Raw genomic sequence first — 18140 nt, 5'->3', positions numbered from 1 at the left:
ACAATCCGCCGGCAGCTACATGTTTACTTGTCTGTCTTTAAACTTGCGGGGCCGAGATTCAACATATCTGGGACCAGAATGCGATGGCTCGTCACGAGAACGGGAAAGGGCTGGATCATGGATGGCTCCTGGCAATGACAAACCTCGGCGACGTGGTCGAACCACATGCTCGCATGCTCGGCCAAGATTAACGGTGCAGCAATCATCTGGATACATCAGCACAAACAGGGAGGCTTTGCTCCTTGTTCCTGGAGGGTATGTGATGCGGCAAGAAGTAGACGATGGCACAGACAACAGCGAAGGTCCCGTGGCACACGCGGCTCCCAGCATCAATCCATGACGAAGTGGTCGCAACGTCTGTTCGCTAGCCGTTTCTCCGGGGCATGGCCATAGCAGACAGAGTGCCGGCACCAATTACGGGTGATCAAATGGGAAGATTGTGCTGTTTCCTCCCATCCGGCTACCGCCGACTGCAAGCAATATGCGAATCGGAGCGGAGGCAAGTATCAAGTGGTTGCAGGTGTACCACAAGTGCTACTAGGATAACCCGCACTTTCAGTTTGTTGGGGCAGCAGGATGGAAGACAAACAGAGCTTCACAAAAGTCTGCTGGTTTTGCCGATCCCTGGTGACTGGTCGTCGACGCAACCCAGAATGTTATGCGATGTAGACGAGGAATATTGGTTGTGGCCGAGGCATAGTTGGTGAGTTTGAGAAGACGTTCGTCTGTTGATGCCTGTCCTGCTCATGGTATGCGAACGTGGGCCAGATTGGTGCGGCGAAATGACGAGTCGGATCAAGAGGACTATGGTGGCAGACCAGATAAGGTTACAAGGTGAAATTGGCATCGGCAGATGACGGGCAGTCTAGTCTCTGGGTGACGTTTTTATCTTTGACCTCCCACCAACGAAGGTGACGGGAATATCGATATCGATGCCCTACGGTACTTCTGAGTATGTATCCGTAGACGAGCAGAGCACGCCGAAGAGGCGAAGTGGTGGGATGGGATGGCCGTTTCACGTACCGCTAGACTACGGTGATGGGCCGAGGCGATGCCAGACAAGGGCAGTAGCCTTTCGGTTCTAATTATCGCATTGCTGACATTTGCAGTGCATCTCAACAGACATGTGCAACGGAACCATCAAGAAGATGCAATGCGTTGTCGCACGAGCGCACGCGATGTATGCCCTTTGAGTGGATGAGGTTGAAGTTGTAAGTGCAAGACGTCCCTCCCTTCCCTCACCCCCGGCCCAGTTCCGGCGTCCACTGTGGATCTAAACAGGGTCCTCAGGGCTGGATGCGGATAGGGATGTGATGCGGGCAGAGCGGGAGCGGGGGAATGGGGGAGGGGACCAGCGGATAGGTTGCATCACTGCATCATCATCCCTGTCGTCAGTATCCATCAGCGTGAGCGACCTGCTTTTCAAGCCAGAAGCAGAGATGTATCTTCTCGAGCTAGGAATAGCTCTGTAATAAGTAGTAACTACCTCAGACAACTTGACGACTTTCTTGTTGCTTCCAGGCTCGATGTAGGTATGTATTCGCAAAAGGCACCACCAATCTTACTTGGCCAAGCCCCGATACTGCTACCTTGGGATGGTGACATCAAGAGACACGTCGGCCAGCTGCGAGAGCAAGTACCTTTCCTGTCATTCCTCTGTCAGACGTGCAGTTATATCCATCAGCTTAAGTACTTCCCGCCTTAGCTATCTTGGAGTAGCTTAATAGGTACCTTAGCAGCCTGCCGTGCATCCGTCCGGATCTTGAAGGTACCTTACCTTACCTTACCTTACCTTCCTTACCTCATGTTCCCTTCCCACGAGACAAGTTGCCAGTCTAATTAAGCCCAGTCCATCTCGCAACACCTCCATCTTTCATTCGTCTTCCGACATCTCCTCTTCCTTTCTCTCTCTCTCTCTCTCCCTCTCTCTCTCTCTGCTCAAACCTCCTCATTCTCTTCCCACTTCTATGCCCATCGTCCCCGATCCCCGTCCCTCCATTCCACTTTGCGACACCCGCGACGCCGAGCAGGGACACGGTACCTCGGCCACTCGTTCCAACTTCCGACTCAGAAAAGTCGCCGGACGTTTCCTCCCCGCCCAATCACCTCACGGTACCTTGCCTAGCTAAGGCGAGGCAGGGACGATCCAAGTCGCCACCAAAAGCCCAGAGACTAAAACCACCTTACGTCCATTCCCATTCCCTCCAGCGACATACCAACCAACGCCAGCCGAATCCTCAGCTCGTGTGGCGCTTCACTTCTCGCCCTTTTCGCCCTTGGTACAAACTACCTACTCCAATATACACACCACTGATCCGACTGTCTCTGTCGCACGTCCACACCACACGCATTCGCTCACTCGCACATGCTGCAGTGTCTACACGCCTACTGCGTACTGCGAGACACGCAGCTCCTCATTTGTGCCTAGCGCCCATTCTTCCCTCTCTCCGCCCCTCTCTCTCCTTTCCTCCTTTTCCTTTCCCTCTCCTTTCCTTGGCTCAAAAACGCGTCTTGGAAGAGGATTTTCCCCAGGCTTTTCCCCCAAAGACGTGGCTTGTGTCGGATGAGGAGCCTTCAAAACCCCTTGACTGCCTGTCCCAAGCTCGGACTTGCACGTCTCGCATCGACCTTCCAGTAATCAACAATTTGAGAAATAATAGAAAAGGCCGCCAGAAGAAACAATAGGAACCGAATTCTACGATATTACGTTTAACGATTCGAGCTGATTTCTCCCGCACTGCCCATCATGTCGGACGAGAACGGCTCACGAAGTCCGACTTCGCCCCTTACGACGACGAGCAATACCAGTAGGAAGCAGACCATATCATCGCCAGGAACGACAGCTTCACCAGTGCCCTCGGGACACTCCTTTAAACGCGCCGTGACTGTAGACGAGACATCTCAGATGCGGCGGCGGCCACCTTTCAGCCATATTCCAACAGAAAACTCATTCGCCGAGAGAGGCCTTGGGAGGAGGAGAAGTTCGACCTTGTCAGATTACAGCTTTGGTGATGCGAGAGACTTTCTGAACCCCAGACCTGGTGATGGTGCATCATCAACTTCGGCAGACGACATGTCCAACTGGGCCTCGATTCCTTTGGCATTTGCACTTTTACCGGCGGTCGGCGGTCTGCTCTTCAAGAATGGCAGCGCCGTTGTGACGGACGTCATGTTGCTTGGCTTGTCGGCCGTGTTCCTGCACTGGTCCGTGACACATCCATGGTAAGTCCAACGCTCTACTGTCCGGTACATCGTGACCGGCTCGTTTTTTGGAGGAGAATAGAACCATTCAGGCACTAACACCAGTCACCAGGAATTGGTATCACTCGGCGCAAGCAGTGCGAGTAAGAGCAGAGATCAGCTCGAGCGCTGTGATCGACGATGAGAGCGAGACGGAGCAGGCGGTCGGAAGCCCTTCACCAGCAGCATCAACGGCTAATGGCCATACGACCAACGGAAGCGTCGACGAAGTGTCTGAAGTACCCACCACGCCTACATCTTTTGTCCAGGAACGAGTACGTCGTAAGACGACGACGCCAAGAACCAAAAAGGAAGACGCATTGGCTGAGCTATGGATACACGAGATCCTGGCCTTGGTATCATGCTTTATGTTTCCCATGCTGGGCGCGTATTTGCTGCATGCCATCCGCGCGCAGCTCAGTCGACCGTCGGAGGGATTGGTTTCTAACTACAACTTAACGATTTTTTTGTTGGCTGCAGAGGTACGACCGCTTTCGCACCTCATGAAGCTCGTGCAGTGCAGGACCATCCAGCTGCAGCGGGATGTCCATGTAAACCCGTACAAGGACGACGGCGCCACGTCAGATCAGATGAGGGTGCTCATGGCACGGTTGGAAATGCTGGAGTCACGGCCTGAACCAACACCGATGAAGCACAACGGGAACTCGGACAATTCGAAAATCAAGTTAGAGGCCGCCATTGCCCGCGATGTTCGCAACGCCATCCAACCCGATCTGGATGCGCTGAACCGGGCTGTGCGGCGATACGAGAAGAAGGCGACGGTACTTGCCTTCCAGACAGAATCACGGTTCGCGGCAGTCGATACCCGCTTGAACGATGCCATTGCGTTGGCGGCTGCAGCGGCGAAGAACAGTGTAGCCAGGCCGGGCTTCATGCAGTGGCTTGTTGAGTCCGTGTGGGCCATCATTACGATGCCCTTCTTTGCGGTGGTCGCTCTGCTAGTGCTCCCCTTCAAGACGGTTAGAGGGTTGCTTAAGCGGAAGAAGAAGTCCCTTCCTGAGAGGACGTCCAAGTCCGGTCGAAATGGGAAGGCCATGGGTCACGGGAGAATGGCGGCAGACAGACAGCCGAGCCGCGTATCAAAGAGATGAGGAGGGTATAGGGGTGCCCGGTCAGGGCAAAGCGCGAGAGGGGTTAGAGACCCCTAGGTGATTCTCTTCACAACCAGAAAAAAGGCTCGGGGTTTAGGCAAAGATACCACCCCTGGGATAAGAGGAATGGGCTTTGGAACGAGCCGGCGTTGTAATATGGTTTTCGGAATCAGTCCAGAGTACACTGGTTTCGATATACTCGGAGAAACATCACCTACACTGTACTGTTAAGTGTCGAATTATTCTTCTCGTCACACCTTTCTGCGTGAAAAGGTATCTGCTATGGATTTCTGACAAACGCCCGAGTGACCAAACTAAGTATCAGTGGCCCAACGTCGTTTGGGAAGTGAACTCATAAACATATTTCATTGTAGTTGTCCTGATTTTGGCCAGTTGCACTACGTCCAATGCAAAGAGTATCGACTTCGGGAACGAGGGAGAGACTATTCAAGGATTATTGGGCCAAATAGGTTAATGATGGTAAGGACAAAAGGTTCAGCATATTCACCCCATCTGGATCACTCACAAGGCAGTTTCTCCCACGGGCAAACATCCTCGGCCCGTCTATCAGCGTCAGGCCAAGGGTTTGGTTGATAGAGTCAAGTTAAGCTCGCTAAGTAGCAGAAATATCAACTGGTAGATGGACCAGGAAACATGGAATCCAATTGACTACCTACTCTCAACGGGAAGCTCACCAAGACTCGGTTTGCGCGTGGGGAGCCAATATATAGAATGTTAGGAGATACTTTGATGATTATAGTGCCGCCTCCCGGAAAGGTTGTTTTTACAGAACGATAGGCATTTGTTTGGGTGCCGAGGGTCCATGGCTACTACTTGACCTTTCAGCCGACTTTGTGATCCTCAAACTGTGGATTTTTTTTTTTTGGGAACCTGGACTCCGTTTGGGAGATGATTGACGAAGGCGTACCAAGGGAATGGGCTGTGAAGCTCGTTAAGAAGGAACTGTTACCAAGATAGTGTCTATATATGGATGGCTCCTCGAGATCGTAAAGTGATTTTTATTTTTTTATTTTTTACCTCGAGAAGATTCTCTACACGAAGCTTGGTCTCTATCGATACTGGGGAGTGTATGTTTGTCTTCTACTCGGCTCGAGGATCGGTTGACTGGTCTCAGGGACACAGGCAGTGCTAACATTTGTAGTGATACCTGATGGAAGGGGAGAGGGTCAAGTATAAATACGTAGGCTGAAGGACGGACATAATGGTCCGGAGTAAATTTCCATCGACCGCTTCTGCCAAGGGAGGAAAGATCAAGCCCCCCCCCCCCCCCCGCTTGCAGAGTCGTTCTTTTACGTTCGTTCCCGTGTTCACAGTGGGTATTTCTTATAGATCACTGGTACGATCTACTGCATCGTGAAGTTAAAAATCGAAAAAAAGCCCAGAGAGAATATTCCCATGGACAGGGGGGGCTGTGTGACTCCATCAACGAGTGATCATGACCCGTCAATGTCGATCGAAGAGACGAAGCGGCAACTACATACTCTCGCCACCAATCGTCTCCGAGGCTTCGACGACACATATCGATTTCATCAGATACCTCGTCAATAGACTCTCGATTACATAGACGGAGGAGGTTGGGCAGAGACCCGATATGTATGCAAACAGTACAAAACACATCCGTGCCCATCCACGTGCGGTCACGTCAGCACGTCCTAGAAGGTTTCATGGAAGTTCTCTGCCTGGCCCGCCGGCGGCGGTCCAAGAGTATTTTGAGGGGTTTCTCCCATACGACAAAAAGCTGGGGAAGTCCAGAAGCCCCGGCTTGACTGCAGGCGCTTGGGTCGCGGGGGGAGCGTTGACAATGTCATTGTGGTCGTGGCCACGCGGAGACTTGCTTGATGCGCTTGAACGGAGGATGCGGGAAACGGATGTCGCAAACGAAACCATGGAAATGGTAAGTCAAGGGACCATGCGTGAGGTTTGCATCATGAGCTGACGAGGTCCGTCCAAGACACCTTGGGGCTAAAGATCCGTTCAAAGGACCAAAGAAGCCCGTCGTCTTTACTAGGCAGCTCCAGAACGATATCGATCCTCGTGGAGTCCCGGGTCAAAACGGCGCGTACCAAGGTGTCCGTCTGGGCGAGACGAAGTGTGTCGCTTACACAATATCCTTTCTCAAGAAGTTGAATCAGTTGCCTAGGTTTAGCCCAGACTCGATGGCCAGAATAAAACACGCCAGTAAACTGCTCTTAGTAGAACATGGATGGTGTTGGTTGGGTCCTTGTCAGTGCCGGGCTTGGAAAGGGAATAGAGCCTTGAACTAGGGAAGGCCTGTTCCCGGGTCACGGCATGAATATGCCCCTCCACACAACGTCGGACGAACCGTTCAGGGGAACCAGTTTAACCGGCCGGGCCATTCCACCAGCCGCCCCAGGAATTCATTCGTTATTCAATGAGGTTATCTCACGATGGTCGAAAATTTGCCATGCCAAGGGACGAACAAGAAGCCGGCTAGACTGTGGTTCACGGGAGTCCGCAGACACGGCGTCCGAACATGGGACGAATACACCCGTGATTTGTGTCGAACAGCAGCGGGAAGAAGTAAGGGTCCGGCGTTGGCGGTATGACTATGGCGTCACGGCGCCGAAATTATGGTGTTTCTTTTCTTGAGTTACACGAGCAGCTGCCGACTTGGATGTTCAGCCCGATATCTAAGATGGTACTCGGGATTTCGAGGAGAAAGACAAAATGATTAAGAAAGTAAACTCAGGATCGCCAGAATGGGGGAGGCTCATGCAGTGAGGCTTTGCTCGTATCAAAGCAAGCAGGGATGCCAGGACCCCTTTATGCGACGAGGCGCAGAACGTGGGGCAAGTATACCATCGGCAGTCGGGCAATTGAACAAGGGCTTCCAACAACTACCCCAAAAGCCGAGGAGAACAACGCTTTGTAAGCTTCCGCTGTTGCGTGACCTGCGCTCGCTGCCATCAAGCACATGGCAAGAGTCGATGCTAAGAGAAATTTCTTCTCCATTGGCTTGTTGGATCGGGCGAAGGAATGTGTGGACCCTTCAATTTCACAGGCGCTTGGCCCAGAGCGCCTCTTGAGGAATAGCGGCGCCGGCAGCGCGGTTTCGACCCAGATCAATCATCGAGTAGTGTGAATGACGGACGTGCTTTGCTTCCATCGAGACCTTGAGACTGTGGTGAGAAGGAAAATAGAACCAGTCTGGTTTGGTGCCAGTCAAAGTAGTCGGGAAGCCATTGTTTCCAGAGGCAAGCCTCGAATCAATGCCGAGGTGTCAAGTCGGTAGCAGACATCAACTGGCGAGATGAGAACAGAACAGTCGACGTCACAATGTTTGTGGTTGTGATCGTGGCCATGTCGACGCGCTTGCTAGCTGTTCCTTGTTTATCAGAGTCAAAATCAGACAACTGAGTCAAAGTGTCTTTCTTACTCCAAGACTCAAGGCTCAAGCAGACTCGGGGGCCCATCTTCCAACCCGTCATTGTCAACCAGGCCGTCTTCTGACAATGGATCTACATGTCCCAAATCCAGGCCCAATGCCGTGGAGAGTATCACTGGGCTGTCCATATGGGGGGATAAAAGTTTCGTCCAAAGCTTAAGTGGGTTCTGAGTGGGCTCGTTGGTCGGCAAGAGGGTTCAATATGTATTTGCGGCGTCCGTTGTGATTAAGGGAGAGCTGAGCAAGTGCTCCGGCATCATTGGAGGCACCCGCGCTTTGTGCGTGTGTGTGGAAGGCGTAAGTTATTGTAGGGTAAATTAGCACTGGTTGAGGAAAGGCACGGAAATCCAGAACCATAGTATGCAGGCCTAGACTACGCGCCCGCTGTCGGATCGCGCCAGGTTGTCATGGTTCGGGTTCGAAGTCGATGAGAATGCCACTCGTAATCTCGATCGGCTGGATAGATGTGTACATACGGAGAGCAGAGGCAGCAAAAATCTGAGAGAAAAACCAGCTGAAGGACGATCAATGGAGACAAAATACTGGGCCAACTGTCAGGTCTATTGCTGAGCAAGCGCGTCTTCGGAAGTTATTGACGCATAGTCTGCCATCGCAAGCATGGGTCTTCCGTGGTCTAGTGGTGCCAGTCTAGCAAGATGCTGTGAGGAATCGAGGTGGGGGGTTTTGTGGTTCGATGATATCAAGGATGAGCGATGTTGTGGACGTGATGGTGAAGTGAGACGAAGGTTCCCTTTCATTGTTGCGAAGATTGCAAGATTCAGTGTCGACCTGATACTGCCGGTCACTACCTTAGCTTACCTAAGGTAGGTAGGTACCTAAACCTACCTTGATACGTGGCAGTACGTAGTTACGTATCTACCGTACGATATTTCAAAGTGCAAGTGCTCGTCGATGTCTTTTCTCTCTCTTGCCTTTCTTGCCTTCCTTGCCTTCCTTCATCCTCGTCTTCCAGGTTCCTTCCCTTCCATCCTCCCTTGAATGCACCGTTAAGCTAAGGCAGGAACTGACCTAAGACGGGATGGGCTAGTGGATCTGGAGAAGGCTTAGCGTAGGTGGCCCCTGCTTTTTTGGCCCTGGTCATCAAAAAAGCGCCCGGCGGGGGTACGTACTTGGAACTTTGGACCTTGGGAGATCGTCCTCGTCCCGCTGCGTCGGTGCAACTCTTTCATTTCGCGTCCATCACGACTTTTCCTACCCAAGCAAGCCAAGGTCTTCAAGGTCTCCACGTCTCGTTTGGCCGGAGACGTGCAGGTGCAGGTTGCAGCTGCAGCAAAGGAATGGATTGCAATGGTTGGCTGCAGCTCACACCATTGTGTTCTATTACCACCTCACGCAGACGAACACTGACCTAATACAGCAAGACAAGCCAATGTTCGTCCTGCGCGGCACCGCGGCTACCGGCCTTGTCTTGCCTTGGGTGCGCCACCGATCTTGCGGCGGACCTGACTTAGGTTGCAATAATCTCCTTTTCCCCCTCTACGGTGCACTTATTCGTGCTTGGAGACGCGAGGTTCAGCTGATGAACGACCTCGGCCGAACCACCGCCACTGCCGGCCATCCAACGTTGTCGGGAAAAAGCAATTCATTGCATTACCTACAGCAATACGGTTGACCTACACGTCCGCATCTGGACACGGATTCATGCGGGTGGCAGAAGACTATTGGAAATCCCCAACTCGACGCTCCCATTTTGGCAGTGCAGACGACGTGGCTACGGGAAAAGCAGTAAAGGTTACCGCCGTGATTTCCACATCATCATGATGCGTACGAACCATTACGCTGCCACATATGGATGGATCCTGTATGGCTGGCCCATGGGTCAGACAGAATCTGGCTGCGAATGGGGATCCGGTATCCAAGATGCAAAACCATGCCCTGTCCATGCCAGCTCACTCTGCGCTGCGATGTGCTGTGTACGGAGTACTACACGTAGCGCTCGGCCAGTGCAAATCGTTCGCGCGCCCGTCTCGGGCATTTCTATCCGTCCCTCTCTCTTTTTGTCATCTCATCCAATTCACCATCTCATCCCTCCCGTCCATCCATCTATCCAATCCGTCCGCATTCCTTGCTCACCTCACAGCCAACTCAAGCCCCACGGGCCCCTCCACCCCTCCCTCAGAGGCTGCCCCCCTCCATCTCGTCGGGCTGTTGTTCCTCGCTGTTCCTGATTGTCTTATTCCCATCCGAGTCAAACGCTAAAGCCCGGTATGCCGGGGTCATCCCCTGTCCCTGTAATTTGGGATGGATGGACGCGCCTTAACTTCCGACGACTGCTTACCTACGACCAACTTCCAGGTACCAACAGCTTCCTCGTCACAACATTTCTCAATTCGAATTTTCTTTGGCTACATTTGCGTTTGCTGCATTCTGCTGCCCTTCAGATCGCCCTTGGAACCTGTGACATTCACATAGACCCGGCAAGAAGACCGGGGTTCTTGTTGTCTGCCGCAAGGCCTGGCCAGGCCGCGGCGTCGTAAGAAAACTAGTTGTCCACGTACCGTCTCGACGCCATGGACCCTCGATTTGGCCTTCCTGGCCGTCTTCTGGCCGAGAGCCGCAGGTCACTCGCTTGTATCCGATGCTGCCAAGAGGGACCTCGCCCTCTCGGTTGGCCACCCTCACTTTGCCTGCCTGCGTTTCTTTTCTCAGAACGTCCGTGGGATTCATCTCCCGTACCCGCGCGCCGTCCTGTTTGCACTTCCTCTTTCGATCCTATGCCGCTACGGTTCTTGTCATCCCAGCTAGGCTGGAAGCTCCTCGCCGCGAAATGGTTGTAGAGCATGCAAGGCAGCTTCAATCTTGGTCTGATCTCACTGTTACCTATTAGATGGTGGCTAGAAAGGAAGCCCTTCACAGTCTTTGACCATCTCGAAGGGTTCCATGCGTTGCCTCAGTCCCGGGTCTATTCCGTCATGTGAGAAGGATTGCACACTTTGCTGTGACGAGTCCATCGTAGCTGATGCCATCCGCGTGTCTTCGTGCACCAATGATGCCCTGCTCGGTGTTACCAGCCGGGTCCGTACCTCTCCCATGGATCTTCCCCCTCCGGCATTAACACTCTCCTCCTTGTTGTATATAGTTTGGTCACCTCCAGGTCTCGACTCCACCCCATGACATTTGGGCTGTTCCCTGCCCCTGTCTGTACCCTTTTTTTCTTCTTTTCCTTCCCCTCCCCTTCTCTGCTGTCAGCCCTGGAGCTGTCTTGTCTTAATCCCCCACTGGTCTCTGGGGTTCGAGTCGATGCTGGCTGACCATTGTTCGTTCATCTAATAATACCGTCTCTCTCCCAGCTATCCCCTTCAGCTCGCGCGTGTCTTCCACCGACTCTTTTCTCTTTGCCGGCATCCCCTCTTCTCTTCTCCTCACGTTCCGAGTGCTCCTGGTGGATATCATCTATCGATGCTCGGAAACTGTCTCGATAACACCAAACAGTAATACTGGAAAACTAATTTTGATTCAACACTTGGTGGCCAATTCGTCATCATGGCAAGGTGGAATCGCCTAATCACTTGGGGCCTTCTCTTAATCTTCCTTCAAGTGGCTGTTGCTCAAGCCTTCGTACCCGCGAGACGTCAAGAGAGCGGTACTACAACAGCAGCCATTGCCTCTTCTACTTTATCACGAAGCGCACAAGATGCTGAAACTACCACATCACCGGCCTCTTCAACAAGGACAACGGCAGTCGCTACTACCGAGTCGTCTTCTGTTTCTGCCACGCTCTCTAGTCCCCCAATCATCCCAACGAGCGGCAGTACCTCTGGCAACTCAAGTCTTGACAACTGTAAGTGGACTTGTGGTAACACATTCAATACTCAGGTCAACTTTAAGAAAAGGCTGACATTTGTTGCAGCTACCATAACGGAAGGAGAGCTACCTATTGAGCCAAAGGTTACACCAGGTTGGGCCGTAGCTGGCGTCATCTTGCTCTGCACTGGGGTCATTTACAACTTGATTGGCATCAAAAACACAATCTTGCATAATGCCTTCTCCGTTGCGTACGTCGTCAGCTTGGGTATCACAGTCTTGGTCGTTTACGTCATGGTCATCCCAGTGTCCAATGGATCCCAAGGAGCGTATGTCGTCGCAGCAGTCCTACCGGCCGCTGCAGTCGGCGTCCTCGCTTCCTGGTTCTTCAAGGAAATTACGGAATGCCTCGGATGTGCTCTTGGCGGGTTCTGCCTGTCAATGTGGCTGCTTTGCCTCCACGAGGGCGGCCTGCTCACGGGGATTGGCAAAGTCATTTTCATCATTGCCTTCTCCCTAGTGGGCTTCGCATCGTACTTCACCCGATGGACCCGGGATTGGGCGCTCATGTCTACAATTGCCTTCAGTGGTGCTACGGCAACTGTCCTCGGAATCGATTGCTTTAGCCGGGCCGGCCTGAAGGAATTCTGGGCGTACATCTGGGATCTGAACGACAACCTGTTTCCCCAAGACACCAACACATACCCGCTGACCAAGGGCATTCGCGTTGAGGTCGCCGCTGTAATTGTAATTTTCATCATCGGCATTATTTCTCAAAAGAGGCTGTGGAACGTCATCAAAGATCGACGGACGAAGCGGGAAGAGGAGTTGGCCGAGGCTCAGCGTGCCCGTGATGACGAAGAGGCCAACATTGGAAGGGAGCTTGAGGCTCGCACCGCTTTGGAGCGACAAGCGTGGGAAAGAGTACACGGAGATTACGTACCGGACAGCGATGACCACGACTCCGGCTTTGCTCGTGATAGCGAGAGCGAGAAGGCTATTCGATACAGTCAGAGCACCGCTACCCCTCGACCACGCGCCCCTCCCGTGGCAGAAATGCAAGGATCAGATGTTCCTCCTACTGTTCCCCCAAAGCCAGAATCTCCAGGTTTGATGGTCTCTGAAAAGGAGAAAGACGTCGTCGTAACAGTACGCGTCGCTCCGGATGAGACTCAAACAGGAGCCGTTGCTGCGGACAATGCTATTGGCCAGACGGAAGAAGTCCCCGACGACACCGATGTTGTCCAGAGCGTACAAGAGGTGGCACCAGTTCCTGAAGTGGTACCTCTGCCATTCAGATTCCCAGATGAGGAGGCTCTGGCCAGAGACAGGGAGGAACGATCTACTATTGCAACCTTTGCCGATGATGACGAGGAGGTTCAGGCAGGCGTCGGCAGCAAGCGGAGTTCCTTTGCGAAGCGTCTTTCCCAAAGCTCGGTACAGCTGATGCGGAGGGTTTCCCAGCGAACATCGAAGTCGCATCGTAAGGACGATGGCGATGAGGAGCTGGCGGTTCTTCAGCGGCCAAGGGATGACGACGCCGTTTCACTTGCAGCAACCGTTGACACTCAGAGCGACAGCGGCGCCGGAACTGTGAACGGTGAGCATCGGCGCAGTATTGAGATCAACGCACAACTATCTGGAGAGCAAAAGTCAATCACTAAGCCGGACACTACTACATCAGCATCGGCATCTCGACGAAGCGTCACCGATGGGGATTCTGTTAGACCGGTGTCAGCTATGACAGCTGTCACTGACGTGCCAGTTCAGTCTCTGGCCAAGGATGTCACTTCTGCTGCTATTGAAGAGAGGGCACCGGAGAAGACCACTTTAGTTGGTGATGTCGCCCGGGAAGACAGGTCACTCAAGCAGTCAGAGTCGAACGAGAGTCAACAACCCCCCGCCCCTTCTCAGCAAGCCAAGTCAACAGCCTCGCTTCATTCCACGCCCCTGAATCTTACCCAAGAGCGTCTGCCACCCAGCTTCTCCAACGTTGCGCTTCACTATCGCACAAACGAATGGGCTAAGCACCTGGGCCACGCGGACGTACCCGAGCCCGAGACCTTGAAGGTTGGAGACGATAGACCGCAGACCCGAGAGGCACCAGCTCCTGTGCACGTCGAGGAGCTTCAGCAGACCGCCTTATCCGCCACGCCCGCGCCTGCACCGGCTCCTTCGAGATCGCCCGCTCCTGTCGCGACACCTCCGCCGGCCTTGACCCGACCCAAGTCAACTCAGTCGCCGAACCGCGGCCACTCAAGGAACAACTCCTATCAGTCACATCGCCGTGCATCGAGCAAAACACAGTTCGAACCGATTGCTGAAGAAGAACAACAGGCGCTCTCTCTCGCTGCAAGCACCAAGAGCGGCGCCCCTGGCATCGCTCCCTCAGCAACAAGCCCAGCTGCCTTTATTCCCCCGCCGCCACCACCCGGTATCATGTCTTACGACAGCCCTCAGAGCTTGATCGCACAAAGAAGCGTCGCTCTGCGTAATAAGACATACGGAATCTTGACTGGCGCCAACAACATGCCCGAGATCCCCGCCGCGTCCAACAGAACACACAGCGAATCCGGTTCCATGTACAACTACCCCGTCTACCCACCGCAGATGCCGCCAGCCTCTCTGGACGACCTCCCATTGAGCCAACGCAAGGAATTAATCCGTCGCCAGAGCAGCATCGGCACGATGCGATCCTCCCTCGAAGGCTCCAGATCAGCCAGCGGCTCCTACGTACCCAGCATGTCCGCCGAGAACGTCGCCTTCGATTCCCACCAGCCCATGCGCTACTCCAACGTCCCCTCGCAAGATGCGCGCGACGCCAGGCTCGCCAGCTTCCGTGACTCTGTCCGCGCCGATCTGCGCGCCGGCACTGCGTCCCCCGCGCCCGCCGCCAACGGCCGCGATATGACGCTGAGCATGTACCGCTCGCCGAGCGCATCGAATTTGGCAGCCAGCCAGGCTGCCGCGCGGGAGGCTGAGGTGCAGAGGAATATCGATCTGCAGCGGAGCTTCATGATGAGCCAGAAGGAGGCGGAGGCGAAGCGCAAGGAGAAGGCGAGGATCGATAAGGAGAGGTCGGATCAGGCTTTCACACGGAGCATGCAGAGTGGAGAGATGTTTGAGTTGCATCGTGAGGCGATGCGTAGGATGCAAAACCAAGCTAGGAATGCTTGAGGGTGGTTGCATGGCTTTTGATACTTTCTTATTCTTTCTTTACTTCCTCTTACACAACATTGGTAGATACCCTGGTTTGGAGAAATATGGTTACGTTACAGAGGTTGGGGGGAAACATTGGGAAAACAGCACGTCGGAAAATGGGTCAAGGATACAGCATGATTAAGAAGATGGGAAATTACTTCTCTAGATGACGGGATATGAGGTTAGGAGATGGGAGATGGTGTATGACGGACGAGAAAGAGACTGAGGCGGGACAACATTACCGCTGTTATTAGTCGTAAACGTAATGAGTAAACCAATTTATTAAAAAATCTATTCACGCCTCGTGGTCTCCAGGATCCGGATCTATTTTGCTCCATCGTATTAGAGGTATCGAGCTTTGGAACTAATGACTCTGGGGGAACCCGGGCAACCGGGGAAAGGAAAAAGGATGCTCTTCGAGTACCGTTAGATGGGCGTACCCAAAGCCGCGGAGCCGAGATGAAAGAAAAGTCCGGCCGAGAGTAAAGAGTTCCCACGTGTTTCTGTCTTTCTATACTTCGGCCAAATCGGCACGGCACCGATGCGGAGAACCCCGAAGTTTCTTGAACCTCGAGTGTCTCGCTATTCTAGATTTCTCACGGAACCATTACAATGCCTGTTCAGAAGCTTCAATCCACTCGATCCGTTCAAGCAGTTGTATCCGATCCAGAAACTAAGTAATCACACACCGAGGCGAAACCTTCCTATGCAGTACACCTCTAGCTTGACCTTCTTACCTTCAGACGATACCGATGTCGGGATTCTCGCCGCGCCGCGCCCGGGTATAACCCGGCCCCACACTCGCGACGCGAAAACCAACTACTCAAACGACTGACCTGGGCGTTGGCGTCATCCATTCTCTTTTTCGCAATCACCTAATCGTATCTGCGGAGGAAGACTTGTCCGGGGTTATGTGTGTGCGACGGCCAAACGTTTGGCTTGCCGTACATGAAAGGGAATCGCAACCCGTACGAATGTTTGGGATATGAAGTCGGTTTAACCTTAATCCAATACAACTTGACCCTCTCGATCTAAAGTCTTGGCATATTTACCGCAAGCCAAACGGCCTTCTTTATCTCGATAAGTCAATCGGTTAAAAGATCCGGAGGTCTCCCGGTTTCCGCCGCCGCTCGAATACCGACTACGTTAGGGAACTCCACCCTTTTTTGCGCGCCGTCCGTCACACGACGCCTCCGATGTCTCATTCGGCCTGAACCGGCGAGAGCGTATTTTGAGTGACCATGGCCGGCTCCGTGGACGCCCGCGACGAGAGCGCGAAGCTTCAGTCCGCATCCGCGCCGATGTCGACGTGGGCGCGCATCCGGAGTAACGCAGTCAAGATTTTCAAGCTTGTCTTGGCGCAGTGGCTCGTTATCGGGTTCGCTCTCAGTTGTGTGTTTGCGTACTTTTTCCCGAGTAAGTTGGAATCGATGAGTCTCTTTCATGTGATGTGGGGAGTGAGTGAGAGAGGGAAGGGAAGAGCGAGGATGAAAGCGAAGCTGAGCACTTGACTAACGAACTGAACTCAAGATGTCGCGGCTAGAGGTGGACCGATCAGGTCAGAGTACACCATCATCTACGGCGGCATCGCCATCATCTTCCTAGTCAGCGGCCTGCAGCTCTCGCACGCGAAGCTGAGGCAGAACGTGGCCAACTGGCGGCTGCATATTATTGTTCAGGGGATCAGCTTTATTGTCATTCCTGTAATACTACTAAGTAAGTAAAGTCAACTCCCTAACAAGTTCTTCACACGTCCAAGGGGGAGGGGCTTAGTTCAGAGACGATGTACCTCGGGAACGCAGTGCTAACTCTCAAAAACCAAAAGTCATCGTCCACATCATCATAGCAGCGGGCAGCCTCCGCACCCAAGCCCTCTCAACCCCCATCATAGTAGGCATGGTTGTCGCCTCCTGCCTCCCGACAACAATCGCCTCCAATGTCGTAATGACCCGCGCCTCGGGTGGCGACGACGCCGCTGCCATCATCGAGGTCGTCATCGGCAACGTGCTGGGGAGTTTCATCTCTCCTGGTCTGATTTACGGCTTCATTCCAAAAACGCCAGAGTTTGCAGACTGGCAGCCCGCGAACCCGAGTACCCTGGGCGCCATGTACGCCAACGTGTTGAAGCAGTTGGGTTTGAGCGTGTTGTTGCCGTTGGCTGTGGGACAGGTTGTGAGGTGGTTTTGGGAGAAGAAGGTCGATTGGGCGTTGAGGACGTTTTATCTTGCTAAAGTATCGACGTTTTGTCTGATTCTGCTTGTTTGGTGAGTTTGTCATTCCCCCTTTTCCATAACCTTCCCTCCGTGGCCCTTTGAGACTAATACTCGTCAATAGGACAACCTTCTCAGCAGCCTTCAAAACAGGCGCTCTCTACGTAACCCCCCACCCCTCCATCATCTTCAACGTCTTCATGAACGTCGCCCTCTACGCCCTCTTCACCCTAATCTGCTTCTACGCCGCCCGCCCCCCTCTCGCCCTCTGCAACGCAGTCAACCCCCGTCTATCCGACTCCCGCCCCCTGCAGTCCCGCTGGGTCCCCAACTTCCTCCGGCGTGCCCTGACGGTCCGTCAGCTGCCGAGGGAGCAGATGATTGCCGTCTGCTTCTGCGGCGCGGCCAAGACGACGTCGTTGGGGATCCCGTTGGCGACAGCCATGTGGACGCAGTCGGATGATTTGACGAGGGCGCTGATTCAGATTCCGGTGTTGTTGTACACGATTGAGCAGGTGTTTATGGCGCAGATTCTGGTGTATGTGTTTAAGTGGTATTTGAGGCGGGCTGCCAAGGCTGAGGGGGATGGAACGGGGGATGGAACGGGGGATGAGGAGGGGGTAGTGTTGGGTCTGGCGGTGTGAGTGTGGCTGGGGGACGGGGAGAAGAGGAGGATCGATCGTCTGGTAAGTCGATCGGTGAGAGGGATGATGAGAAGAAGGGCGGCAGAGGCACTGAGCAACATGGTGCGGTGCCTGTCAAGACCATTTATGAAGCATGATTAGTGTCTATCAAATAGCGGGTGGCATGTTGGGCATAATGCAGGCGTCTTACAAACGTGTAGATATGGTTCGTCGATTACTCCTGGTATCGAACCACGAGCCAATCAACCGGCAGTCCTGGTTAAATCAACTGCACCTTGAATGTAGTGCCACGAAAAGATGCCTTACCATGCCACATCATCCTTCTCTACTCTTTTTTGGATCGCAAGGCGGCCTCAAGGCAGAACTGCTCTCAATGGTCGGCCTCCTTGAAACATATAGGTACCTGGGTGTCAAGTCAGACGCGCGCCCGCAAGAGATTTCTTTCTTCAAATCCACGCCTTCGAACCCTCAACTTTTGTGGCAACCTGCCCCGAGTCTCCCTATCGTCATGGACACCGCCGGTTCGAAGTGTCCCGAGAAC

The 18140-nt window shown here is 53.5% G+C and overlaps 5 protein-coding genes across 5 annotated transcripts; 3 read left to right on the top strand and 2 right to left on the bottom strand.

Annotated features, from left to right (window-relative positions):
* Positions 1–467: 467 nt before the first annotated feature.
* Positions 468–1024, bottom strand: BDP55DRAFT_257426 (uncharacterized protein). Its single transcript, XM_060566311.1, has 2 exons — position 1024; positions 468–937 (listed from the first exon to the last, which is right to left on the bottom strand). The coding sequence occupies exon 2, from the start codon at positions 845–847 to the stop codon at positions 596–598; it is 252 nt and encodes an 83-aa protein (XP_060434886.1). The 5' UTR covers positions 848–937; position 1024; the 3' UTR covers positions 468–595.
* Positions 1025–2746: 1722 nt separating this feature from the next.
* BDP55DRAFT_723816 (uncharacterized protein) lies at positions 2747–4352 on the top strand (the record flags this gene model as incomplete). Its single annotated transcript, XM_060578798.1, has 2 exons — positions 2747–3222; positions 3314–4352. 2 exons carry the CDS (start codon positions 2747–2749, stop codon positions 4350–4352), a joined length of 1515 nt encoding a protein of 504 aa, XP_060434885.1.
* Positions 4353–10093: 5741 nt separating this feature from the next.
* BDP55DRAFT_257356 (uncharacterized protein) lies at positions 10094–10574 on the bottom strand. Its single transcript, XM_060566308.1, has one exon. The coding sequence runs from the start codon at positions 10465–10467 to the stop codon at positions 10126–10128; it is 342 nt and encodes a 113-aa protein (XP_060434884.1). The 5' UTR covers positions 10468–10574; the 3' UTR covers positions 10094–10125.
* Positions 10575–11099: 525 nt separating this feature from the next.
* BDP55DRAFT_257358 (uncharacterized protein) lies at positions 11100–15004 on the top strand. The gene is made up of 2 exons (XM_060566309.1): positions 11100–11581; positions 11651–15004. Exons 1-2 carry the CDS (start codon positions 11284–11286, stop codon positions 14719–14721), a joined length of 3369 nt encoding a protein of 1122 aa, XP_060434883.1. The 5' UTR covers positions 11100–11283; the 3' UTR covers positions 14722–15004.
* Positions 15005–15783: 779 nt separating this feature from the next.
* BDP55DRAFT_257360 (sodium/bile acid cotransporter) lies at positions 15784–17940 on the top strand. Its single transcript, XM_060566310.1, has 4 exons — positions 15784–16161; positions 16276–16461; positions 16571–17009; positions 17080–17940. Exons 1-4 carry the CDS (start codon positions 15987–15989, stop codon positions 17597–17599), a joined length of 1320 nt encoding a protein of 439 aa, XP_060434882.1. The 5' UTR covers positions 15784–15986; the 3' UTR covers positions 17600–17940.
* The last annotated feature ends 200 nt before the right edge of the window (positions 17941–18140 follow it).

Source organism: Colletotrichum godetiae (genome assembly GCF_030913485.1).
Source record: "Colletotrichum godetiae strain CBS 193.32 chromosome Unknown BDP55scaffold_4, whole genome shotgun sequence".
Taxonomy (NCBI): domain Eukaryota; kingdom Fungi; phylum Ascomycota; class Sordariomycetes; order Glomerellales; family Glomerellaceae; genus Colletotrichum; species Colletotrichum godetiae.
The sequence above is the reverse complement of the archived record's forward strand: the minus strand, read 5'-3'. Positions and strand labels throughout refer to the sequence as shown.

Coding starts and splice junctions, on each gene's coding strand:
- BDP55DRAFT_257426 (XM_060566311.1), bottom strand. CDS start 847: ATGCCAATTTCACCTTGTAACCTTATCTGGTCTGCCACCATAGTCCTC.
- BDP55DRAFT_257356 (XM_060566308.1), bottom strand. CDS start 10,467: ATGAATCCCACGGACGTTCTGAGAAAAGAAACGCAGGCAGGCAAAGTG.
- BDP55DRAFT_257358 (XM_060566309.1), top strand. CDS start 11,284: ATGGCAAGGTGGAATCGCCTAATCACTTGGGGCCTTCTCTTAATCTTC. Junction 11,582..11,650: donor CAACTCAAGTCTTGACAACT/GTAAGTGGACTT, acceptor CATTTGTTGCAG/CTACCATAACGGAAGGAGAG.
- BDP55DRAFT_257360 (XM_060566310.1), top strand. CDS start 15,987: ATGGCCGGCTCCGTGGACGCCCGCGACGAGAGCGCGAAGCTTCAGTCC. Junction 16,462..16,570: donor CATTCCTGTAATACTACTAA/GTAAGTAAAGTC, acceptor AAAAACCAAAAG/TCATCGTCCACATCATCATA. Junction 17,010..17,079: donor TGTCTGATTCTGCTTGTTTG/GTGAGTTTGTCA, acceptor ACTCGTCAATAG/GACAACCTTCTCAGCAGCCT.